The sequence below is a fragment of the Myotis yumanensis genome, unplaced genomic scaffold, assembly GCF_028538775.1.
Source record: "Myotis yumanensis isolate MYYU_CA2020_CCGP unplaced genomic scaffold, mMyoYum1.0.hap1 SCAF_3, whole genome shotgun sequence".
NCBI classification, from domain to species: Eukaryota; Metazoa; Chordata; class Mammalia; order Chiroptera; family Vespertilionidae; genus Myotis; species Myotis yumanensis.
Genome location: NW_027223754.1, coordinates 7,986,257 through 8,013,038, shown reverse-complemented (window position 1 = coordinate 8,013,038; position 26,782 = coordinate 7,986,257). Strand labels below are relative to the sequence as shown.

At 48.0% G+C, this 26,782-nt stretch overlaps 1 protein-coding gene across 6 annotated transcripts in view; it reads left to right on the top strand.

Annotated features, from left to right (window-relative positions):
- Nucleotides 1-26,782, top strand: part of IRF2 (interferon regulatory factor 2) — a 77,001-nt gene that overhangs the window by 13,570 nt on the left and 36,649 nt on the right. For all 6 annotated transcript variants that reach the window (XM_070408156.1, XM_070408155.1, XM_070408157.1 and 3 more), the window contains one exon: nucleotides 25,865-25,960. In XM_070408156.1, coding sequence (XP_070264257.1) covers nucleotides 25,874-25,960 — 87 coding nt within the window. In that variant the 5' untranslated portion in view covers nucleotides 25,865-25,873. The remainder of the gene's footprint in view (nucleotides 1-25,864; nucleotides 25,961-26,782) is intronic.

Below are 26,782 nucleotides of genomic sequence, written 5' to 3'. Positions count from 1 at the left end.
TTCTGCAATTCTTCCACACTCAGTTGGGCAGGTAGACTTCAGTGGTGGTCTGGTGTCTTTCGTCATTCAGGAAAACCATGTGGGTCAGTCCTGATGGTCGTCTGGGCCCTTCTCCCTCGGGGCAGACACTGTACCCAGCAGGACCAGTGCGCTGATGAGGACTGTACTATGCTCCAACCCTCCCAGGGGCGGTGCCCGCAGAGGCTTTCTCTTCCGATGGTTTGAGATGACATCACCATGAAGGGAAAATTGGCCCTTATTTAATTTTGAAAACTCATCCCTAATTCTTATTCTCTCTCTCTCTCTGTCTGTTTGGCCAGTGAATGCTTCAAGTTGCCTGGAATGAAAGGATAATTATTATCCATAACAGGACTGAAGGAAACAGTGGCAGCAAGTAGTGAATTCACAAACACATGTCTAGTGGTTTTGTTGTGGTGGTGAAAGTTATATAACAGAGAGCTTAGCATTATAATCATCTTTATACCATCCAGGGGTGTTCAGTGCACTGACCAAGTTGTGTGGCCCTCCTCACCATCCATCTCCAGAGCTTCTCCATCATCGCAAACAGAAACTCTGTACGTACATGAACAATAACCCCGCCGCCCTCAGCCCCCGGCAACCACCGTTCTGCTTTCTCTCTCTCTGAATTCGAGTAGGAACCACATGTAAGCGGAATCATACAATATTTGAGATTTTGTAACTGCCTTATTCCACTTATCAGAATGTTTTCCAGCTTCATCCATGTTGTAGTATGTGTCACAGCCTCATTATTTTTAAGACAATAATATTTCACCATTTTCTTTATCCATTCATCTGTTGATGGGCACTTGGGTTGTTATGATCATTTGGCTATTGTGAATCATGCTGTAGTTAATATTAGTGTACAAGTATCTGTGTGAGTCCCTGTTGGCAATTCTTTTAATCCAGTGGATCATATGGTAATTCTATGTTTAGTATGTTGAGGAACCCCCAAACTGGTTTCCACAGTGGCTGTACCAGTTACATTCCCATCAGTAAAGCACAGGGGTTCCGATTTCTCCATATCCTCGCCAAAACTTGTTATCTTCTCAAGGTGGTATCTCATTGTGATTTTTATTTCTCTAATAGCTAGTGATATTGAGCATTTTTCATTTGCGTCTTGGCAATTTACGTATCTTTGGAGAAATGTCTACTCCAGTTCTTTGTCCATTTTTGAATTTAGTATTTGGGTTCTTTGTTGTTGAGTTGTAGGACTGGGTCATTCTTTTTGTGGGTTCCAAAATGACATGCTAGTATGGCCTGGAAAACTGACAGATTCTCCCTCATTACTGTATCTGTAGTGTGCGGCTCAAAAACATTGATACAATTTTGAGATGTTGTAAGGCTGATAGAGCACCTACAGGGGAGTTAAATGATCCTGAATGAAGTAAGTCAGAGTGGGAGGGAAAATGGGGAATCACAGAAGATCAGAATTGGAAGTTTCCTTAGAGATTATCGTCAGCCCCTTCATTTCTTCCGCTGGAGAAATCAGGAGTCCGGACCACGGTCATGTGTCCACAGTAAGTGCCCGGTATGTGTTGTTAAACTAACTGTGTAGTAAAGGATTAATTTTTTCCTAAAACTTTTAGCAGTGCTTGAATGTGGGAGTAAATTAATTATAACAGCTGCTCACATGGTTCCTTCAACACCTGGGGGCTCATGGAAAACATGCCAGGCTTTTTCACTTTTGTGGTGTTAGAATACAGTGAGTAAAAATGTCCTCCATAGCATCTGGGGTCAGGAGAATTTACACATAATACATTCAGTAATAGTTCAAATACTGTTAACGGGAGTGGATGCAAAAACTTTATTGCTGTAAAAACAGATCTGTTAATTAAAATCAATAGAAGCACTTGTGTATTTTTTGTGAATTATCAACAGAATGAGAAACCATTTATTTGCTTTGATAAGAGCTATGGTAGATGAAGAAATTCAGTGAACTATCACAGCTTCCCAGCAGCGAATTTATTATTGGTTTACTGCACAGTCTTCTCAACTTTTTCATTTCACTCAATCCTTTTGAAAAGTTGGTCTTTACTGAATAATACAGCCCAGCCAGATAGCATGGATTATAACTAAGAGTGAGTTATAAATAATTGGGAAGAAGATACATATTGTCTGTGTTTGACAGAACACACTATGGTAGGAAGAATTACAAAAATGTGTATTCCCTTCAGGCTCGGGGCCAAGGCTTGAAAAAAGATCCTTAAAATTGGCTTCAAGTACTAATACGAGAATGACGAAATTAAGCTGAAGACTTCTTCCTGCGAACAAATATATATATATATTTTCAAATATATTTTTATTGACTTCAGAATGGAACGGAGAGGAGGGAGAGAGAGATAGAAACATCAGTGATGAGAGAGAATCATTGGTCAGCTGCCTCCTGCACGCCCCCACAGGGGATCAAGCCCGAAACCTGGGCAGGTGCCCTGACCGGGATCTAACTGTGGCCTCCTGGTTCACAGGTCAGTGCTCAACCACTGAGTCACGCCTGCCAGGCTGCAAACAAATATTTTTAAAGAAAACTCTCAGGAGGATTCATTCCTTCTGCAGACATTGTTGAGCTGCTGTGTGAAGCCTGGGCTGTGTGGAGATGGAAAGTTGAACATGTCCTGTTCTATCACTTAGCTAGACGAGTAGGCAGGTAAATACTCATCTGTAGACAGAGAAAGAATGAAATATGTGCTTAATAGAAGCACAGCAAGGAAAAGGCTGCGGGAGGGAAAGGAGAGGAGGGGTAGCTTTGACCAGAGAAATTGGGACGCTCCACCGACCATGAGAAGGAGGGAGTGTCCCTCGGGCAGATGGGTGAGCCCGGCATCTTCTGTTGAAAGAACAGCGAGAGCAGAGGCGTGAAGGGTTGAAAACCCCTACGTCTCTGGAGCACGGAGAGCTCTCTGGTGGGGCGGAAGCAGTGTCAGAGGGGGTTCCTGGTGGCCCCCAGCTTCCTCCCGGGCACATGCCCCTGTGTTTACCAGCAAGGAAGGCCTTGGTTCTGAGGGTAGAGGGTAGAGCAGGCTTTTGGAGGAGCTGGTTCCTGAGGATTTGGGACCTTCTCCCCCTTACATTGTAGAAAAGGGCTGCTGATGGCTGTTAGCAGGTGGGGGTGCACAGCTGGGTAGGAGAGATGTCAGGGTGTGCATTGTCTCTCATGGACACGATGCGCTGAGCTTTGATAATAGCCAGGCCTGGCCTGGCGGTGCTTTCACACATTCCTAAGAGGAAGTGATGCGCAAGCACAACAGTGTTTTTTTAAAAAAAATATATTTTATTGACTTTTCACAGAGAGGAAGGGAGAGAGATAGAGAGCCAGAAACATCGATGAGAGAGAAACATCGACCAGCTGCCTCCTGCACGTCTCCCACTGGAGATGCGCCCGCAACCCAGGTACATGCCCTTGACCGGAATCGAACCTGGGACCTTCCAGTCCGCAGGCCGACGCTCCATCCACTGAGCCAAACCGGTCCTGGCCACAACAGTGTTTTTTGTCCTCTTGTTGGTTCGTTTGGACTTGGTTATAGAGGGAAATGATTATGAACAGGTTTGCAATACTCAAGTGAGGGGGAGACGGGGACAGTTGTCTTTAATTCCGAGGAGAAACCCAAGTCAGGGAGCCAAGAGAATGGCAGGGGCCCCGCAACCACGCCTTCGCACAGCAGGCATTTTTAGGACAGGGCGTCCTGGTGGCTTGGGTCTTGGGGCATCTCAGCAGGGGGACTGGCCTGTGGGGTGCGGAGGCTCCTCCCTGCCCGGCAGGAGGGGCGCTTGGCAGCTTCTCTGAGTGACACCGTGGGAGGGCCGGTGTGTGGAGCCTTCGGGTCAAGCCTAAGCTACAAGGACTCAGGAAGCCCAGGGCAGCGGGGGGCATCCCCAGGGCTGAGAACGGTGCCACCATCGGTGCGGAGGCTGTAACTGCGTGGCCATCTGGTTGCGCTGGTAGCATTCATTAGGTATTTGCTGGGCTCTGCATTTCATTGTAGGGATATGGTTTGAAGACCTTCTTCAAAGGCCCTGGATAGTTCTTTGCTCTGTTGCAGTATATCACGCTCTACATCTATGACCAGTGACTGCCTTTTTGACCCCATTAGACATTTCGGGGTGTCCGTTCCTTATGTGAGGGCTCGGCAAACCCCAGGACTCAGTACATGTTGGCTGAATTAAATTCTAATGATTGACCTAGTTCTCCTTTGTTGTTCCCTGTCCAGACATAGACCCATCCGCAGTGCCTTGGAGCTAACAGGGCCCACGTGCTGTGTTTGCCAGTGAGGGACAGGGCCAGAGAGCAGGTGGAGGCTCATGGGCCAGGCTGGGTGTGCCCTGGGCCGCCACCAACACAGGCGCCTGTGGAGGGGCCAGGACAGGGTGGCTCTCTGTGGTTAGCCGGTCTCCGTCAGGCTGTGTCTCTGCCGCATGCACCCATTTCCCAGGGGCACAGCTTCTGGGGTTACTAACAAATAGTTCACGAGCCATCCACACCCCCTCCTGCACCCTGTGGTGCTCTTACTTCTGTTTGGAAAGTCCTTCCTTCTCATCCACCTGAGGATCCCTTACTTTTCCAGGGCCAGTTCACATGCCCCCTCTTCTTTGGAGTCTTCCAGAATTCTCACCCTCCTCTGGGCTTTTATATAATAGTATAGTTACACGCCCCCCCGCCCCCCACAAATGCCTTCCAAAAGTCCCCCTGTATAAAACCCAGGTTCACATGCATTGTGAGGCTAATGAAATGGTGGGGGTGGGTCTCATGCAGAGAATGAACCCAGAACCGACCGTGTGGAGCGCCTGTGTTCAGTTTGCAGGGATGCATTCTGCCATACAGTGCGTTGTTAGGGCTTTATCATCCTGTGTGTGCCTCCAGTGTCAGCTTCAGGACACGGCCCCTTGTGTAGAGTGGCTGTTTGTTGCATTGCAGACCTTTGAGGAGAGAGGTCACGTCCCCATCTTTGTACCCCTCCCGCTGAGTTTTCCCCAGTGCTTGGCACAGTATTTAGCTCAACAAGATTTTTTTTTTTAAATTTCACCCAAGCATATTCTCCCATTGATTTTTAGAGAAAGTGGAAGAGAAAGGGAAAGACACAGATAAATATCCATGTGAGAGAAACAGGTCAATTGGTTGCCTGCTGCAGGAGCCCCAGCCAGGGCCTGGGCTGGGGAGGAGCCTGCAACTGAGGTACATGCCCTTGATGGAATTGAGCCCAGGATCCTTTGGTCCACAGGCTGATGCTCTGTCCACTGAGCCAAACTGCCTACGGCTCAACAAGGTTTTTTTTAAAAAAACATTTTTTATTGATTTTTTTTTTTTTTTTACAGAGAGGAAGGGAGAGGGATAGAGAGTTAGAAACATCGATGAGAGAGAAACATCGATCAGCTGCCTCCTGCACACCCCCTACTGGGGACGTATCCGCAACCAAGGTACATGCCCTTGACCAGAATTGAACCTGGGACCCTTCAGTCCGCAGGCCGACGCTCTATCCACTGAGCCAAACCGGTTAGGGCTCAACAAGATTTTTTGAATGAGATATCGAATAAGTATAATTCAGAAGTTTGTACTTACAGTTAGCCTGATTCACCTGGGAAATGTCTTGACAATAGTAAATTTATCCTTTTCTTGGTTGCATGTTTTTGCAATCATTTCCCCTTGCTTGTTTATCATAATAAGTTTTATCCATCACAACATACAGTTCATATCTCTGCCTTTTCTCCACCATACCCCGCCCCCAGTGGGTAGTATGGGAGACATTGATCCCCCTCCTTAATAATTACTATATATGATGGGCAAGGTGCTGTGCGTGATATTTTGGGAAGTTTAAAGATGAATAAGATGGGATTCCTGCTTACAAGGACTTTGTACAGAGATGTGTCTGTTTTCAAGTATGTGAAGCTCGGAGCTTCGGTTGTTTTAGAACAGTGGTTCTCAACCTGTGGGTCGAAACCCCTTTGGTGGTCGAACGACCCTTTCACAGGGGTCGCCTAAGACCATCCTGCATATCAGATATTTACATGACGATTCATAACAGTAGCAACATTACAGTTATGAAGTAGCAATGAAAATAATTTTATGGTTGGGTCACAACATGAGAAACTGTATTTAAAGGGCCAGAAGGTTGAGAACCACTGTTTCAGGAGGTGGAAGGAATCAGAGGCATAAGAAGTCAGATGGGACGGGGCTGAGTGGTGGCGGCTGGGAACCCAGCGTTGGTTCAGCGGGTGTGGTGGGGCCACTGGAGGATTTTGAATAGGGTGACTGCGAGGTTTGGGAAGATGAATCTGGCCGGCAGAAGGCAGAGTGGAGACGAAGCTAATATTCTGGGAGGTGGACGTGGACATCCTCCTCCTCCTCAGGATGGAGCCTGCGTGGCCCGCTCCGTGACTCGGTGGAGTACAGCTCTCCTATTTGAAATTTCCTTGTGGAAGTCTTAGGGGCGACCAAAGCCATCCTCTCGTACTTTCCCTCCTCATATACACTGCCCTCTAGGTCTTTCTCACAGCAGCGTTGCCAGGTTGCTATGAAGATGTCTTTACAGACGAGGAGACTAAGACTTGGGGGAGATTATGGGTTGTGAGTGGGGAGGTTGGAAACCAGGTGTGCTTGACACCAAGCCTGAGCTCTCGCCAGCACCTTCTGCTTCAGCAAGGACAGGGGAGGGAAGGAAACAGTGTGGTCCAGAAAGGGTTGGCAAAGGGGGTGCGGCTGGGGGGGGGGGGGCGGTAGTGGAATACAGGGGACGCCAAATCCAGTGTCAGGTACTGTTGGAGCTAGTTGAGCAGCGGGAAGTACCTTCTAAGAATATTTGAAGACGGTTGTGCCGTGTGCGGAGGAGACAGGGGCTTTGCTTCAGACGTACTCCTGTGCTCAGGGTGGGTAGCAGTGTTCGCTCTTTTCTAGTTGGACTTCTTTGCAAAAGTGTATAGTTTGTGTGTTGGATTTCGGCCTGATTTGCATATAAAGAGTTGAATTGGATGCTGAGTAATAATAACAACAGGGATCTTCTGTAGCCCTTTTTTTTGAGAGGTTCCTGGCCGAGGGGACGACTCAGAGGAAATCCCCAAAGGATAAGTGCAGCAACAGCAGCAAGGAGGCTGCGGGCACAGCCTGTGGCGCCCTCGTTCTCACCAGGGGAAAAGCCAGGCAGCCCCTTCAAGGCCAGCCTTCCTCAGAGCGCGTTCTCTCCAGGCGGCGGTCGTTTGGGAGGGCATAAAGCGCCCGTAATGGGTTTGAAAACAGATGGCAGCACACAGTCCTGTCATTGCATGCAATAGATTTTCTTGGAAGCTGCCAGCGTGCTGGCCCTCCTAACAGTCTCTGTCATTTGACTTTTCAAACGTAAGCACTGAAAGCATTGCCGCCTCCCCTCTCCCTGTCCCCGAGTCTTCTCTGTGTTCCTGGTGGACAGTCACACCCTTTGCAGGTCTGGGAGTGTGGAAAGGAGGCGGGAGGGATGCAGCGACTTGGGTGACACAAACGACGCAGGTAATTCAGGTCCTGCCCTTGATCACACGCACCGTCCCGTGTAACTTTCCCCACACTTTCCCAGTGTCCCTGAGGACTAAGGTGTCTTCTCTGGCATTCGAACGGCTGGCTTTGATGGATGGTCCAGGGATGCCCACCTCTTCGTGGGAAGAGGGGCAGATTGAAGTGAGCCCTCCACTTACTAGTAACTCCGCAGAGAAGCGGGGCCTTTCCGAGTCGGTTGTACTCTGGATCGGCCAAGGTGGTGCTCAGAGGACATGCTGATTCAGGGAAAGCCGGGCGCTCCCTTTCCCGTTCTCCATATGGGAGGGTTGGAACATGCAGTAGGAGCCCGGGCCCATATGCTTTGAAATCTGTGCGTGGTTCTTGCTTTGCTGAGTTGCAGAATCCGATGCCATCCAGGTCCTGGAGTCCCAGCGTGATTTCAAATGTATGAAATCTGTTTAAAAGTCAGTCCACCTTTGTAGGTCCTTATTACCTTCCATGAATTCTTCTAGAAAATACTCTTTAAAAAGACGATGAAGTAAAAAAAATGCTGTTAGATGTTCATAACTGAAGTGTAGTTGGAAAGTAATTTATCTGTGCAACTTTGTAAGGCTTTCTCATCTTGTTTTTTTTATAAGACAGAATATTACATTTGTATCTGCAACAGATTGAGTGATCATTGAGTACCTTTTTTTAAAGAAAACATGCATCACACATGATTGCTTGGGAAACGTTCCTGGAGGTGGTACGGCTGGGTCAGAGGATGCCATCTGAAATCTTTGACACCCGTCTCCCAGTTGCTGCCTGGAAACGTTGTTCTTGCTTCTACTCCAACCCATAGCACCTGTGAGATAGAAGGCACCGCCCTTGCTATTTGACCCTCATCTAACCTCGCAAAGCCCCATGGGAACAGAGAGGGTCAGTAACCTGCCTATGGTCACACTGCTAAGTGCCAGAGCTGGGATTTGGCCCCACAGCCGGCTGCACAGCCCCACTGTCGCCTTTTCTGCTGTCACTGCCATGCCAGCGCCGGTCTGAGGAAATGGAAGCAGACTGCTGTGAGGAGACTCTTTCTTCCCTCTGAGAGTCCCTGGGTATGGGCTTGGTCTTTTTAACCCTCATTCTTGATTCATCAGATAGGGGCAGGGGATTTCCCTGCCTCACAGCCTCTGGTCCCTGCATTCCTTAGGAAACTCGGAAAGTGTTCTCCAAGAAGCACGGTCACTTTGGAGATGGTCACTTTGGAGATCCGGCCCTTTGCCTTGTCCCTTCTGCTGGCTGCGGGCTAAGAAGGGCAGGGGACAGCGTGACATCATTGATCTTTAAGACTCTCCCTGCCTCGTGCCCAGAGCTGTTGCTGGGACCCAGGCCTGGTCAGGGTCTTGCGGGGTCAGGAGGTCAAATCGAGGTGTGGAGGTTTAACAAAGCTTGGCTTAGGAATTTCAGGTTTTAAACCCATGCTTATCTTCACTGCTGAAATCACACAAAAAAGTTCTCATCAGTGCAGCCCCGGGGTCACACAGGGTCAAAAGACTTCCTCTTTTAGGAAAAGCCCCAGACCGCTCACTTATCTCTTAGTTCCATCCTCGCTGGTGGGGGATTTGCATTGTTAGCTTCCCCTCCCCTAGAACAAAGACCCCGCAAACAGAGGTGTTGGGAAATGCCACTGCACGTCCCCACGTCCCATCAGCAGGCCCGGGGACTTTGACACTCATGTTCCCCGAAATGTTCGGAACACGAGTTCCCAACATGAGGAAGCGCCGGCCAGAACCAGCACGCTGTCCAAGTAGAGCTTGGAAACGCGCCAGTTTTCTCGCACGTTCCTGTGTGAGCGCCCAGAGGGCACACTCTGTCCCCTCAAGGTGCAAGCCTGTTTTCGGACACTTGCTCTCAGATAACGGCGCAGAGATTCGGCTTTGGCGCAGACCCAGCCGCAGCTTCCTGTTCATAAATCAGGACAAGTCGTACCTACCTGGCAGGGTGATTGTGAGGGTTAAATAGATCGTGTATATAAAACACAGAGCCTAATACCAGGGGCATCTGTAAACAGCCATTGACATCATCACCCCACACCCCCCCTTAGCTCCCGAGGACTTGGGAGACCGCGTGTGTGTGTTTTTGGAGGCAAGTTTTGACATTTTTATGCATCTGTTTATAAACAGTTCTGTTCAGCGCATGTGAATGTAAACGCTGGTGAGTGCCGTGGCCCTTGTGGTGGGAAGGTGGAGCCCAGGGGCTCCCTCACCTTGACCATCCTTAGCCTCGGAGTGTTTTCCTCCTTCACACGGCCAGGCGGCCAGGCGTGCGACCAAGTCCCCCAGCACCTGAGCAGGTCAGTGTGTGTGACACTCCTTCCATCTCAGTACCAGGTAACACGTTTGCCCTCTCATGCAAAGCGCTAATAAGTGATAAGGAAAGGGAGGAGGTAAGCTTTCCAGAAGGTTCCTTGAGTACATCTGCCTTTGGGCCTCCACGGGTAGTTTTTTGTTTCATGTCACAGTTTCCAGAGAGCAGTCAGGCTTCTATGAATGGGAGAGTGGCTCATGGACCCCTCAGAGGATGGCATAGTTCTCACTCATGCTGCATGGACAGCAGTAAACTTGCTCAATTTAACCGACACTCATAAAAGTGTTCTTTGTAATAAATTTAATTTTTTAAAATCCTCACCCGAAGATGTGTTTATTGATTTTAGAGAGAGAAGAAGGGAGAGACAGACAGAAACATCTATGGGTTGTCTCCTGTATATGCCCCAACCTGGGTATGTGCCCTGACTGGGAATCGAACCCCCAACCTTTTTTGGTGAGCGGGATGATGCTCCAACCAGCTGAGCCACCTGTCTGGCGCTAAATTTAATGTTTGAAATAAAATTTAAAATGTCATAAGAGAAGGAATAGTGTCATTGTAAAGGAAACTTAGGGGAGATATTTAAAAGAAGTTTTGAATCTTATTAAAAGCTTTTCTTATTTTATAAATAAATATTTTATGTATTAGATTGGTAAAGTAAAACATGTACTATATATATATGCACATTGCTAGGCAGACCTAATTTTAAGTCAATAATAATTTTTAAATGGCAACTTAGGATTTCAAATTTTGTGGAAATATTAAGCAAAGGTATTTCCCCACTCTCTAATATGCAAATGCAGTTTGCATTCAAACCGTTCCATTTTAGGACTATAAAGGTGCTGTTACTCGCTAATTTAAACATAGTGTGTGCCAGATTAATTTATAAGGTAAGTACAATTTAAGGAAGAAGAGGCTGATTTCCTTGTATCTAACATGGGAACAGTGATATTTTCCCAGGATAGAAATAACTTGAAATCAATTACAGATCCAAATCCTCATTTGCAACCCAAATAGCTCTGAAAACTGAGAATTTCTGCCGTGACTCACTGGGCAGAGTAGCCAGCCCTGAATCGGCATAAAGCTATTCATAGAATTTGCTAATTCCAGTCGGTGTGAGTGCTCACGTCTTACAGCAGAAATACTACTGCGTTGGCTAAGTGGTTGTGATTGGCGGGAGTGTTACGTTTTGGATGGTATGTGCACCATATTATCGCTCTAAAATCCAAAAAGTTCTGAATTCCGAAATACATCTGGTCCAAGCCTTTTCAATGAGAGATAGCGAACCAGTTCCCAGGGCAACTGTCTCCTGTAACCAGAGGACTGGTTTCCCCAGGGACTGTCCATCTTTACATCCACTCAGAGGCAAGTATAACTATTAACAAGGCCCCGTTCACGCTCGGAGGTGGCCCGTGTGGATGCGGTCAGCACGCGGACCTGTTGGGTTCTTGGTATTGGCAGCACCGTGTTGGTGAGCATCAGTACTTTTCTAGTGAATTCTCATAGATAGAGCTTTCAGATAAACAAGTTCCAGTTGCTGTCTTGAAAACCCAAAATAAGATGAAGCATTGATTATGAGAAGTAATTTTTAAAATGTATATACCCCACTGCTTTCTTAGAATCCCCACGGCGTTGCTACACACCTTTTCTGTTTTATGGGCCAGTGATCATGTTCCTCGTTGTAACTGCTTTTCCTAGGCTGCAGGGCCCCTCTGGGCTCCCCCTCTGACTATCATGGTGCTGGCATGCATGGTCAGCTCACAGTCTCTTAGGCAAGCATCTCCAGGCCCTGGGAACCGAGGGTGAACAGGCAGAACTGGTCTTGGGCCTCAGGGAGGTGAGCGTCTAGTGAGGCCTGGCCTGGCCTGGGGAGAAGAAGGAGGCTTGTGAGGAGGTGGTTTGGAAGCTAAGACCTGGAGAGTGTAATTAGCCAGTGAGAGGGGGCACTCCTGAGCCTAAGGGACAATAATAGGTGCAGACACTGTGGCCCTGACCTCGGGCTGGAGGTCCGGGAGGAAAGACGGGCCTCGCACCGCAGTGGGCTTCAGGCTGGTCATATTTGTGCTTTTTCTCGGCGCTCCGGCTGCGGGTTGGGGTTGGGGTGAGGAGGGCCCTCAGAGTAGGTCTTTGGTGCTGCTGTGTTGAAGGAAGGGATTGTTCCTGACCCGCTGGTTTCACTTTCTATCTTACAGTGTTCTAGCGGCTCCGGGAGAATGTAAATATGGGCGCTGTGTTCTCGGAGGCCAAGGCGGCTGAAATCTTCAGCCAAGTCAGAGCCAGGACAACTGCAGGGTATTCAGGCCCCGGATTCTACCAGTTGAGGGGAAAAGCTGTAGATGAGAAACAAAAAGCAAAACCCTGACTCATGGGGCCCTTTTTTGAGCCAAGCTCTTGCAAGGCGCTGGCAGTGGGAATATTGTCATGGGAGAAAATGAAACTGTGCTGGGAGTGCCAGCTTCGGGAGCTCTGGGGACAGCTGGGGGCTGGGCTGGCCTGGCGTGCCCTGCGGAGGACACAGTGGCGGGGCCTCTGACGGCTGAATATCGAGTCAGTTTGGTCGGTGGCTGCCCACGGACGGTGCTCCTAACTTTTTCTGTTTTTTTTTTTTATTGTGGTAAAACACACATACATAAAATTTGCCATCTTAATCCTTTCAGTAGTTCTTTTTTAAAAGTTAAATTTATCTGGGGGACATTGGTTAATAGGATTATATAGGTTTCAGGTGCATAATTCTATGATACATCATCTGTGTGTTGCGTTGTATGTTCACCACCCAGAGTTAAATCTTCTTCCGTCACCATACCTTTGACCCCCTTAACCTCTTACTGCCCCCCTCCCCTCTGGTAACCACCACACTGTTGTCTGTGTCTGTGAGTTTTGTTTGTTTGTCTTGTTTGTGACAACACGGATGCACCTTGAGAACATCATGCTAACTTCTTTCCTCTGCTCTAACTTAACCTGTGAGGTGAGGCAGTTCACGTGGTCACCAACCTTGTGCCTTACAATGTGAAGAACTTCAATGAAATATCAGTACAGAGGGTTGACTGGAGGTCATCTTTGATGCTTAAATCAGTCGGAGGGCCTTCTTCAAAACACACAGGCGAGCCTTTTGGTCGCCTCCCTCTCCGTTTTCTACACCACCCACCATGGAAACGAAATGCGGAGCATCCCTCCTCTCTTCCCTGGGGGATGAAGTGTGGGGGCTCCCAGCTCAGTCAATTGTTGCTTGCCTGCGCTGCCCCTTGTGGACGGAGGGACACGGTGATGCATGCGTGTATTGATACAACCGTGATGCCTGGATCAAGAAAAAGCCGCCGCTGTTGAATTTGAGTGCCACAAGGGGGAATTTTCTCGGGTTTATTGTATTCCCAGAAATGCTGTCATTCCCCTCTGGGCTCTGTGTAAATCACCTGTGTACTTTGTTAATATCTTTCTCTCCAAGTCTTTTTCTTTGCCACTACTTTCAGACTTACACCGAAGTTGCAAAAATAGTACAAATAATTATTTTTTCTGAACCTTCGGAGAGTAACTTGCTAAAATGATGTCCCATCACTCCTGAATACTTGAGTGTATCTTTCCTGCAACCAGGAGCCCTCTCCAGCGTGATCACACCAGGACCGTCACAACCGGGCAGTTGACATTGGTGCCACCTAAGCCCCAGGCCCCATGTAGGTTTGCCGGTTGTCTCATCGATGCCCCTCGTAGCACAGGAATCCGAGTCAGGCTCAGGTGTCATGCCTCTTTAATCTCCCCTTAATTCCCATGGGTTTGACTTTTTCTTTTATTACATATTTTTATTGTTTTCAGAGATGAAGGAAGAGAGAGAGAGAGAGATCAATGATGAGAGAGAGAATCATTGATTGGCTGCCTCCTGGATGCCCCTTACTGGGGATCTAGCACGAAACCTGGGCATGTGCCCTGACCAGGATGGGAACCACGACCTTCTGGTTTATAGGTTGATGCTCAAGCACTGAGCCACGCTGGCCGGGTGGGTTTGACATGTTTGACAATGACAAGCCAGGTGTCTTATAGCATGTCCGTCCGTTTGGGTGTGTTGGTGGCTTTCTCATGATTAGATTGAGGCTGTTTATTTTCTGTGAGAATATCACAGAGCAAAACTTTATTCTTACTGCATCCTCTCAGGGGGAGCATGACTTTGCCTTGTTCTTTTATTGGTGATGTTCTTTCGATCATTTGATTAAGGAGGTATCTGTCAGGCTTCTCCATTGTAAAGTTTTCCCCTTTGTAATAGAAATATTTTGTGGGAGGTACTTTGAGACGCTGTAGGTGGCCCATTTCCCATCAACCTTTCACCCGCTGATCTTGGCGTCCATTGATGTTTCCTGGCTGAATAATTACTCTTTGATCGCTGCCAAATGGCGATCTAGTTCAATCATCTTCCCACACTTACTTGTTGGCATTCTGCTTTAAGGAAAAGCTTTCTCTCCTCCCTGTTTACTTTTTCACAGGTCCCTGTTTTATTCAATGGGCTGTAACATCTTTTTGTCATTATTTGGATGCTCAGATTGTCTCCGATCTGGCCAGGGGGAGTCCTGTACCTTGGCTGCTATATCCTCCTGATGTTTTCCCAGCATGCTTTGAGCACCTCCTTGCTTTCTGGCCCCCCTCCCCCACATGGTTCAGGCTCACCTTTTGCTTTCCCTGCCCTAGCCCTGTTTTTCCAAGAAGCCTCTATTCCTTCTGTGGAGAATGGAATTTAGAAACTAGGACTTGGGCCCGGCGTTGCTCATCGCCATTAGAGAGTGGCTTCCCCAGTCCCTCCACGTGGACAGGGTCAGGGAGCATGTGCTCTTTATACTTACACAGACACGTACTTTTTTGTGTCTGTTTTATCCCTCTGAGTACGGAGATGGATGACAAACCATGAATTCAGTCCTATTCTGATCCAGCAGCCAGGGTTACTCTAGGCTTTTGTTTTTCTCTTCTGTATTTGCACTTCCTTCTCCAGTAGTGAGAAACCTGGCTGTCATTATCCTTAACATATTAATTAACTTAGTCGCCTGTGTGTGTCTAATCTCATGTTCCAAAGGTGCTCCCCTGAATGAGGATGCCCTCCTCACCTCTGTTCTCGGCTCCTACACCCTGGACGGGGCTGCCCTCCTGAGCCAAAGCCCATTCACTGGGCTTGGGCCCTGACACCCCCATTTGTCCTGGTCTCCCTCCAGCCTCTGTCCTCACGACCCCGCCTGGGCTCCAGTCCTCCACCCACCAGGTGCTGCTGCCTGCTCCCCACAATGGACACCCTCTTTATGTTGCACTCCGCACCGAGGCATTCCTGCCCCCCTCCCCTAGTGACTGCGGTGTTACGTTTGTCAGGGCTGCCGTCACAAAGGTCCAGAAGTCCGAAATCACGGGGTCAGCACGATTGGTTCCCCGGGGACTCCAGGGAGCTATGTTAACTTACATATGACTAACATAGAACACATCACATGTATACCTAGTACAGTTATACTTGTTCATTCCATATTAGCTTATGTACTCTGAGCCTTTCCCCTACAAATGAAATAGTCTCCTATAGTCACAATATTTCATTATTTGAATCTGCCACATTTTATTTCATCACCTTCCTCCTGTGTGGTATTTGGATCAACTTAAATGTTGTGCTTTTATAGATAATGCTCCATCGAACAGCCTTGACCATGACTTTGTGTCTGTGTAAACTCTCTTGGCCCTGCCTGGGGGCCCCTTCAGCTCAGGCTCCCAGTGAGGACGCTGTGCAGACTGGGAGGCCTGGGGATCTCGATGCCTTTCTGTAGACCCCAATTTGACCTCAGAGTCCAAAGGCTGTTTAAATCTGAGCTCTGTCACTCAGTACCTCTGTGACCTTGGGCCAGTTACTTAACCTTGTGTGCCTCAGTGTTTTCATCTATAAAATAGGGATTTTAGGAGCGCCTGACTGACAGGGCTGTGATGAGTCAAGTGAACGAATGGCCACAACTTGCCACACACCACTGCGCACTCAGTGCGTTAGCTGCTGTTAGTAACACTGGCGGGGTAGGGGGTGTGTTCCGGACCCGCAGGCTCAGGGTGTCTCAGGGGCTTGTAGGTCTAGAGCAGGAGAAGGGTTACACAGAAGCGCCCACTCACCAACAGGTTGCCTTCCAAAGGGGATTAAGCTTGAAGAGTGCGAATCAGGCTTTTCAAAACCAGGCTTTTCTCAAAAGAGAACAGTTTCAATGTCAGGTGGGTGCCTGCCTCTTCAGAAGTGCGGAGTGCACTTCAGGAGTGTTCTTTGCAGGTGTTTTGTTTTTACCAGACACCTGACCACTCACGGTGATTTGGAAAGACTAGAACCAGCCTTGAAACGGTGTCCATCTTTGGGGACAAGTGGGTCCTCATTCACACGAGCCACGTGTTCAGGTGTTCAGTGGCCACCTGTGGCTAGTGGCTACCTTGGTGGACTGGGGGTGGGGGGGGGGGCGGGATGTAGAACATGCCCAGTGTTGCTGGATAGGATTGGTCTGTATTTATTGGGCGCCTGCTGGGTGCAAAATGCAAGACTAATAGTTCACATATGTGGCAATATTAACGTAGGTTTGCAGCTGGAACGGACCTGTCGTCTCAGGGGAGGGAGGCACATGGAAATGGAAGGGATTCGGCATAAAATACATGCGAGAGGCAGCGTGCTTTATGAATTCAAGGGAAGGCTTGCGTTGGTCCGACAGGCAGTGGAAGAGATGGCATTTGAATAGTATGCGGAAGGATGCTTGCCTGTTTCTAGGCGAAACCTCTTTCCTGAGCCCCACGTATCTAATTGTCCCCCAGCACCTCTCTTTGGGTGTCCCAAAGACATGTCACATTCAGTAGATCTGAGACGCAACCCAGTATTTCTCCTCTTAAACCTTCCACATGCCCTGCTGCAGGGAGAGGCACCGTCACCCACCTGTTCGGGGGAAGGAAAGCAGGAGGTCACAGAGGCCCTGATAAGTCGGAAGAGGGAAGGGTGTCAGACATTTACAAAGAAGAGCCTGGTGGCCGCCACTCTCCTCCCTGAAGTTAGAGGCAAGACCACTTGCAGGGACCGATGACTGTGGAGTGAGTGAGGGCGTGTGAGGATGGAAGGATCTGAAATCGCTCCTGCGGGGCCCGGAAGCAGAGCTGATGAGGGAGGAGCAGGAGAGGTCTGCCATAAAGCTCTCGGGGCCTTCGTGTTGTGATGGGGTGTGGTCCAGCCCAGTCATGATTGTTGCACATGAGCGGTGAGAGTGGGGGAGTGGACATCCCAGGGACAGGGGGCAGGGAAGTGGCGCTCTCTGTGCAGGATGGACTGTGAGACTGGGGCCTCTCTCGGGAAAGCACCCGTCCTCATAGATGTCACACGATCCATGATTCTCCAGGGCTGGCTCCCTGGACAGAGCACTGTTTCCTGGAACGCCCGCTGGGCCACCGCAGTGCCAAGAGCCGGGGGTACTGTGGTGTGTGTCGGGCACACACGAGCAGGCCACAGGTCAGTTTCTCTGCCGGCCCGGGCTGCGAGGCCGCAGTCACTCTCAGGCTAACTCACACTCTTCACCAGCGTTGTTTGTGGTCAGAGACAGGGTCATTATGGTAAAGTCTCTGTGGTAATATCTCCTAAAAGGATGGAGAAAGCACACCCAGGAAGAAAATGGTGGGGAGAACGGCGAATATGCAAAACTATCAGTAGGATGGTTCTCAGTACGGGAAGCTTGTTCTGTGGTATTTAAAGGCATTTCAGAACTTTAATTTCATGTGCATCTATAGCCATTGCTCGTGAAATTTATTCACCATTGGCCTCCCCGTTTCCCATGACTCAATGGGAGATGTTTATTGACCATGGGATCTGGACAGCTATTGGGCGAATGGGCACTGACATCCCAGTGATACCCAGAGATGTCAGAACACCCCAGATGATAAAGCATTCCTGGTCCCTACGCCCTGGAAGTGCTTATTCAGTAGGTCTAGGATGGGGCAGGAATTTTTTTTTAATCCCCCCCCCCCCCCCTCCAGGTGACAACATTGCACAAACAGTTTTGGATGTTGGGGTAGGTGAATAGAAAGGTATAACCATGACTGTGATATATTTAGGGTAACCATTGGCAGCAATCCTGCCTCATCATTCAAGGCTGGGTTTCTAAAAAATCCACAGGGCAGGAGAAGTCCTGCTTGAATTGCTGAAAATCTTGAGAAAAAACTGGGTTAGAGACTAAAATTCTTGAATGAATCGATGACATGCATTTTTCTAAAAGTTCAGTAAAATGAAACAATAAATGCAAGACATAAGGATCACATCAGTGATTCAGTGGATATCACACACTTGATTTCCATTGCTTACCGACTCCGGAAGTTTAATAAAACTTTTAAAATTGGTTTTGCATTCGTGCGGAGAGTATGTACGCTGAGAGGCCTGCGTTATTCTGTGTCCGCCACCCCATCCAAATGTTAAATGTCGTTCAATCATTTCATGACTTCATCCTCCAGGTTCCCACGAGAGGATGTAGTGACTTGAACAATGTAGGCAGAGAAGTAGTAAGTAGAGCTGAATGGGTACGTCCCAAAGCCCTCCCCTAAAATGCAGTCACATTGTCTTAGCTCCGAACATGCTATTAAACTGCTCCGACATTTCACGTGGCTGCCAGGAGTCAGTCTAGTTCTAAGGGTTTGCTTCTTCTCTTCTGCTTTCCACTTTCCACCCTCCACCCACATGCTTACACACATCTGTTTACACATCTGGGAGGCAGCTCAGCCCAGTGCAATGCTTTTTATACTTTTTTTGACCACAGTGCCAGTATAATATAAAATTGAAACAAACGTTTAATGAAACAATACTCATTCTTTTTTTGGTTATGTTAATTCTCACCTGAGGATATTTTTTCCATTGATTTTTATTTATTTACTTAAAAAAATTTTTTTTTAGAGAGAGTGGAAGGAAGGGAGGGGGAGAGGCAGAGAGAGGAAAAACATCAATGGGAGAGAGACACATTGGCCAGTTGCCTCCCGCACTCATCTAACCAGCACCGGGGGTTGAAGCTGTAACTGGGGTACATGCCCTTGGCCAGAATTAAACCCGCAACCTTTCAGTCTCCTGGCTGACACTCTAACCATTGAGCAAACCGGCCAGGGTGCAATGGTCACTCTTATTTGGATGATTCTTGTAGTTCTACTCTGTATTCTCGCACAATAACATGAAACTGCTGACCAATCCAGGAAATTGATTTCATGGGCCCCCCCCTCCGCCCCCCCTCTCCCCCAATGCATTGCAACCTGAGGCTTGGTAAACACTGGTCTACAGGCTTTGAGCATATTTCTCCGGAGTCAGGCGGACCTGTGTTTGAATCCTGGCTTTACCTCTTGAAGCTCTTTACCAGGTAAAGAGCTTCATGTCCTCATGTGTAAGAGGGAGGTAGGTACCTCATGTAGCCAGTGTGAAGATTGAATGAAATAATGCAGGGAAAGCACTTGGCCTCATGTCTGATTCCTAGGGAACACTTGACCGGATGTGATGATGATGATGATGATGATGACGATGACGATGATTTTTCAGTTTTCAACTCCAGTTTCCTCTCAGTCCACATAATTTTGTGCTGAAATTCTTGCTTTTGCTAAAAAGGTACACAAAAGTCAGTGTGAGGAGTGTAGAATGTCAGGTAAGAGGAACTTGTATTTTGGGAAGGATTACTGTATAGCTGAGAAAAATTACTACTGAAGTTGCGGTTACATTCCTACAAGTGTACTGCCACTTGTGTGTTGTTTATGCGGGTTTTTCTGTGCATTCCCATAGCCGCCATCCTGGGCCCAAGCAGTCGCTTCGAGCGTATCTCCTTGCCCCTGTTTGCCCCGGATGAAGTGCTCCTTGGCTGATGACAGTGACACATGGCTGTTCGGAAGGTTTTAGTAGCCTCTGCAAACAAGCTCAGTCTCTAGCTGGCATTTGAGACCTTCCAGACAGACCTGGGTTCAAACCTTGCTTCTTCCTCTGGGGGCTAGGACACATTTTTCTTTTCTTACCATTTCAAGCTATACTTTCCCTCATCTCTAAAATGGGGTTGGTAATATTTAACTGATTCTGGCACCTGGGAGGGTGAGAGATGATTTATGTAAAACATCCAGTATGTGCCTCCCAGGCGCCTGCTCACTCTTACGAAGCTCCACCGTGTTGGTGCCTAGGTCATGTGCTCTGCCCACAGCAGCAAGCACATAGTCCTCTGTCCTGCTTTGGCCATGGACTCCAGCCTTTGCCTCCCTGGCTTGCCTGCTCCCTTCTCTCTGCCTAGGCAGTTCCTCCCCATTCTGGAAGCTCTTTACCATAAGCTTTCCCTTACAAGCCCATCTAAGAATGATTAATGTATTCTTTATGATCTAGTTCACTTAGCTGGTAATTAATCCTAGCTTCCTTCTGATCTCTAGTGCAGTCTTTTATTGTTATAATTATAGTATTATGAGCTACCTTTATATGGTTTACTTCTCATATCCCCAGTTAACTTATGAATTCCTTGAGGGTAGTGATCATGTCGTGCATATCTTGGAATCCTCCATTGCATTTAGCACAGGTTTTTTGTTTTGTTTTGTAATAATACGTGTTTAGTAAATGTTTGTTGGTACAGTGGATGACTGGCTACTGGAGACAATACGCGCCATAGGAGAAGAGGGTCCAGTGGTTGGAGTTGTGAGAGAAGTTGTCATGATGAACACAGATCTGAGCTAGCTTTTGTTGGGAGGGTCACATTTCTGTAGGTTGGTAAGATGGGTGAGCACATGGCTATGTAGGGAGGGCCCTTAGGTCCAGGAATCCTCACAGTTTATGTAAAGGAAATGATACAATTGCAAGAGATGGAGCCAAGCACTGCTATGGTCAGCTTCTGCGACACAGACCCGAGCGTTAGCCCTGTCCTTAGCTTCCTAGTGCCCATACTTTTGCCTTCCCTCTTGCCCAGGGTTGACCTGTCTCCTGTGACCGTGGTAGCATGATCTGTCTCCTGTAACTGATGAGCTGTGGGGCTACTGGTAGAACAATCTCTAAGTTTTTCTCTGATGCCTTAATTTTCTCTTCATTCTTGAAGGAAATATTTGCTGTATTTAAATTTTTGAATAGCAGTTATTTTCGTTCAGTCCTGTAAAGACATCTTTCCATTGTCTCCGGTCTTCCATTGTTCTTGTTGAGTAGTCCCTGTAAGGCTCCCTCTCTCAGCCAAGGATTTTATTATTTTAAATCCAGCAGGGACGTTTAGAAGTCTCTCGAACAGAACATTAACATGATTTAAGTGGCATTTTAGGAAGATTAATATGCCAGTGAAACGCAAAACAGAGAGGAGTTGGGAATGGCTCAGTAAGAAGAACAGTTACAAGCCCATCCTACCTGCTTCCTAAAGTAGGAAGGAAGCAGAGGTTAGGGTTGCTGAGCCTGGGCATTTCAGACAGACCCGAATGAGTCTGGGCGTCCCTACTTCCGAGCGGGTTGCCTTTAAACACTTCCCCAATGATCCTCTCGTCTGTAATATGGGGTCATAAAGTCCCTGCCTTGCAGGGTTGTAAGAGTAAATGAGAAACTCATAGAAAATCCTGGTTTTAATGCTGGCATATAGTAAGTGCCCAATAAATAGGGGCCATTGCTATTTCTATACCAAGATCCAAGCCCTTGTTCTTTGAGATTAAAATTCAAGATCACTGTTAATGCCACTACTGAGGCATTGTTAACTCTGTGGGGGATGTGCTTCACAGGATGTGTGAATTCACACCCTGCAAATCACAGCAGACTAACTGCGTGCCTTTATGTAGCAGCCCTGATGCCAGGAATAGTCTAAATACCTGCCGTGTCCTGAGATGATTTACAGCTCGAGGCCATGGTTTTGAAGATGACTCCAACCCCAAAACTCAGAGGTGTAGTGGGAGCTGATTTTAGAAAGTGCCTGTTGTCAAGCTTGAGGGTGGCTACTTCATAGTTTAGATTTTGTAGAATCCTAAAATGTCAGCATTCACTTTTAAAACCAACACAGTGCACAAGATTAAAAGCTCACAAAACAGGGAAATCAGATAACGGGCCTTCGTGTTATGCAAGGATTCCTAGAATCTTAGATAACCCCGGATGTTATCTTTTCGAAACCTCTCTTTTTTTTTTAGACGATCAAAGTGTGGACTAGAACGAGGGAGTGACTGGCCCAAGGACACCCCGTAGTAACAGCAATGTCAGGACTGCACACAGGTGTTCTGTTTTCTGCTGTATTTTGGTTCTCTGTGTCTTTTCTACCAGTTCCATACCTTCTTTAACTTTGTTCAAGATTCATGTGGCTGGGGTATTGGTGCCCATGGGAACCTTGCCTTATAGAAAGAAGGCTGATCTATCAGTTTCAATTTCATTGATGGAAGCGAGAAAATATAGGCCAAGTGAGTCTCTTTACTCGGTACTCTCAGTACTTGGTCTCCTGCCCCTCTGTGACTGTCTTCCCAGTCTCTTAGTCTCCGGAAATAGAATATATTTTTAGTACAAACTACATGACGAGTTTCTGGTGCCAGGCTCATTGTAGAACTCCACCTTCGCTTTCTTTCACGGAATGAAGAGCGCATGCTCAAATTCTGATAGTCCTTAGCAATCTGTGTCGAACTACGCCCTTTCTCATTTGTGTCATGTGCCAAGACCAAGTAATTCATTACCTGTCCAGTGTGGGAGGTGGGAGCTGGCTATAAAATCAGTAAAAAAGAGGAAGTGCCTCCGTGTAAAACGGTTGGCTTTTCATTGTGTATCAGCAGGGATGCCCCGGCTATTAACAACACAAAAACCACCACATGGACATATATAAGTCACTTTGGTTACTTGGTGTTAATCACATTCATGTGGATCACAGCTCGGGATGACAATCCCTTGAAATTGCTTTATTAATCACTATATGTATGAAAACGTGGAGAACATCTCAGTGGTAATATTCTGGGAGTCTTTGATATGTTCAAAGTTGTCCTGTAATTAGACAGAAGATGGCTGCCTTCAACAGCACTCCAGCCTCTGCCCTCACGTGGCCCCTTCCCTCTGTGTGCTCTCTTCCCTCTGTCTGTGTGCTCACGTGGCCTTCTCTGTGTGTGTGTGTCCAAATCCCCTTCCTTCTGCAAGGACATTCGGTTCCTGTGAGGCTCTGATCACAGCATTTGCATCCGCCAATCAGTAACTGCGCTCTAGGTGTGTTTCTGTGTGAAGGCTCCTCATTTAACAATGGCTGATTCATTGACATTGAACTCCCAGCCAACAACACTAACTCAGGCCTGAGAGGCACATCTTTTCTCCACACTTCAGCCCATTCCTGCCGGCTGTTTTAAACAGTAAAATCGCCAACACAGAGCAGAAAAGTGTTGCAAGAAATAGACACTGAAAAGGACACTTGTTCACAGTGTGAGTGAAATGAGGCAGAATGTCGTCCTGTCGGACCTCGGCTGGGACCATGGGTGTCGGAAGACCCCAGGTTTTCAGCTCTCTGTGCATGTCTGCTCATGACTGGGAAGACACCCCGAGAATTGATCTGGGTGTTACAAATCAATTTTAGTGAGTAGACGACTTTGCAAATATGCAATCCGCAAATAATGAGGCTGACTGTACCTCCCCATGGAAGCTTTCGTTTTAAAGTCAGAAAGCTTTTTGAAATATTTCAGGTGACGACCCCCCCCCCCCCCAAATGGGTCATTTGTGGAAAAAAATAATATGGGAGGAAATAGCATATGATTATAACGGTGAGTCGGAAGCAGGGCCGTTTTCACATCCCTGTCATTTTCCCTATTGCTGAGATAGGTACACCAGGACGGTAGTGGCCCGTAGCAGTTCTGCTTGTCACGTTGTCCCCTCTGAAGACTTGTGACTACTGTAGCTACTCCTCAGGGTGCTCCTCCCTCTACTTCCTGTACTGCTCTGGACCCTGCTGCCCCCTCTCTGCACTCCGAGATCTTGAGACCGGGTTGGCGGTCATCACCCTGTTGGGCAGAGCCCTCCCAGTGGCCAGTCGCCAGGAGGATCTTCTGTGGACATCTCCTCCCAGTGCTCCCCTGTAACTCCTCATCTTTCTGCAAGCAGGGCTCTTTGTGTGGTGTGACAATTCTCTTCTTCCCTGTCTTCTGTTAGGCCAGGAGCTCCTGGGTGGCAGGCAATGTCTGGCCTTTTCCCGCTCCTGGAGTATCATTCTCAGTAAATGCTCTGTGAATAGGTGGATACGTGAATGAGAGGAAGGACTTGAGAACCACGAAGAGCAGCTGTATTGGGGGCTCCTTGTGGCCGTTCCACACCCTTTCGGACTGTCCTTGAAGTTCTTTTCACTCGTCTCAAAGAATGGTGACCAGATGAGTGGATGGAGCCCACCTGCAGTGGCGACCCAGCTAGGCTGATCTTCAGAACTGGCCTGGTTCTTGTATTGAAGGTCTCCCGGGTGGAGGGCTTTGTAGGATTGTAAAAGGACCTATAAGAGGTGGAGTTCGTACTCTCAGAGAGCTTACAATTTGGTTAGGAAGGAAGAGTGCACACAGTTGAAAGTTCCTAGTTAGGGTAAGAGTCAGATAAGAATAAAGACAGCTTACAATAGCTTTCCAAAAGCCATGCTTGATTTCCAAATGAGCGTGTAAGACCAATGAGTAGGGTGGGAGTCACAGGAGGAGAGATTCCTTCAGGCTGGTGTGGACTGGCAAGTCCTGTGGAGAAAGGAGGGTGGGAACTGGGTCTTGGAGGATGGGTGAGGGTTGGCAAGGTCCAGGAAAGAGGAGAGAGGGCATGGTATGAGCAAGAAGTAGGAGGCGTCTGCAGCAATGAGTGCATCCGTACCAGGGAGAGGCGGGTTCTAGAATTCCGTTCTAGAATTGGATTAGTCTCTATAGGCAAGGGTGCGGCCCCATGTGGGTCCTGCAAGGATGTTAGCACTCTGGCAGAGCTGGGGGCAGGGCATCCAGGAGGGAGGACGTCCTTTGGGAGCTGGAAGAGGGAATTAATGAGGCTTTGATCATCTCAGCCCAAGTTTATCTGAATAGAATCCTCAGAGCTCTTTTTTTTTTTTTTTGAGAGGAAATGAATAAAAGAAAGACAGCTAAGGGTGGAAAGAGGATTATGTCACACTGGCCATGAAGTCCTATAGAATGGAGGCCTGACTTGGCATCATCTTGGCTTTTGAATCCGCACTAAATTGAAATTTTTGTGTAAATAGGATGAAGATGAGGGGGCGACAGTAAGTTGTTAGTGATTCTACTCTGGATATATTTTGATGGACACGGGAAAGATGCCTAGAATGTATGTGGCAGGAGGGAAGAACATTATGTGAGCTGCCAGAGAAAAGGTGTTTAGCCATGGGACAGTTTTCAGAGGGAAAGCAAGTTGGAGGAAAAGGACGGATGGTATCAGGTCAGAGGGGGTGGGCGCAGTGAAGAAGATCCTCGCCGAAGTGAATGAGTGCACGCATTCACATAAAGCAAGGCTGGAGCCAGCACAAGGCGCTGCGAGTGCTGAGTGGGGACGGAATATGTCCGGAGGGCCTTGGACCCAGTGAACTGGTCCCTTTAGAGCTTTAAAGTGGCAATATTGGGGTTCAAAGCATTTCTGTGGCCCTAATATCCCAAAGGAATGAATTGGTTGTAATGTCTTTCCCACAATCATGGTTTTGCACTGTCCCCATGGTCCTGGGAGGATAATGCCCACAGGTGTACAGTACTGATGCTCTGAATGCTGAGACCTTGATGGTGTGTGCTGTTAACACAGCCTGGCTGGGAGGGGGCGAGAGCTGGCTTTAGGCGGGGTCACTCAGGTGCTGGGCCCTCTGGGTAGCTGAGTTTCTGCCAGTCCAGCCTCCGTCTGTGGGACCCTCTCAGCTGAGAGCCCGCTTGGCCTGCAGCCCTGCCCCATGGAGACAGCCCCTCTGGAATGACCCGGCTGCTCGAGCAGGGGCAGGTGGCTCGAGGGTGGAGCCCCCAGATATGCCTCCCTCCCCAGTCCCCCGGACACAGGCTGTGGGATTACGAGGAAGGGGACAATAGAGGGTCAGGCTGGTGCGTAGAACTTTCCGGTGTGGACAAGGCAGTCATTAGCAGAAGTGCCTAATGTGGATTGTCTCTCCGCAGACGGACACCATGCCGGTGGAAAGGATGCGCATGCGCCCATGGCTAGAGGAACAGATCAACTCGAACACGATACCAGGGCTGAAGTGGCTGAACAAGGTGAGTGTGATGGTGTGTGTGTGTGAGTGTGCATGCATGTGTGTATGTGTGCAAGCATGTGTGTACGTGTGTATATGTCTGTATGAGTATGTGTGTGTATCTATGTGTGTGAGTGTGTATGTGTGTGAATGTGCATGCATGTGTGTGTGAGTGTGCATATGTGTGTGTATATATGCATGTGCGAGTGTGCGTGTCTAATCCTTACTAAAGCATGTGCATGTGGACCTCTGAAAGTAAAATTGTTCTTTGTGTTCAAAATCTTATGCTTGTTAATTGCAAAAACCAACCAAGCAAAATTGATCATAGAAACATCAAGTGACATGAAGATCTGTATCATCCCAGACTGGGGCCCGCCCTTGCATTGCGGTCTCAACTGGCCGCTGGTGTTCTGTGACGGCTGGCGGCGGCCTCTCGCTGTGCTTGTCGTGCCCTCCTCCCCCTCGGACTGCCTTGCTGCTCCTCCTGGCTCTCCAGGGCTAGAGGACATGAGGCTCTAGGGTTTCGTGTTGGGAATGGGGCGCATTGATTGGTTTCCAGTATTTTCTCTGTGAAGAGAACTTTTGTTTTTGTCTTTTAAAAAAGTCTTCTCTTAAATTTTTTTTATTATTTTTTATTTTTCAATTACAGTTGACATTCTATATTAGTTTCAGGTGTGCAGCATAGTGGTTTAAAACGTCTTCTCTTTGTTGTGAAACTCTGTGTGTCAACCTGTCCTAACAAATAAGCATTCTACCATTTACACTCCTCCCCCATATACATAAACACTCCTTGTTTATCCTTCTCAAACTCTCCATTTAATTGATCCTAACTGGTAGGGGTGAA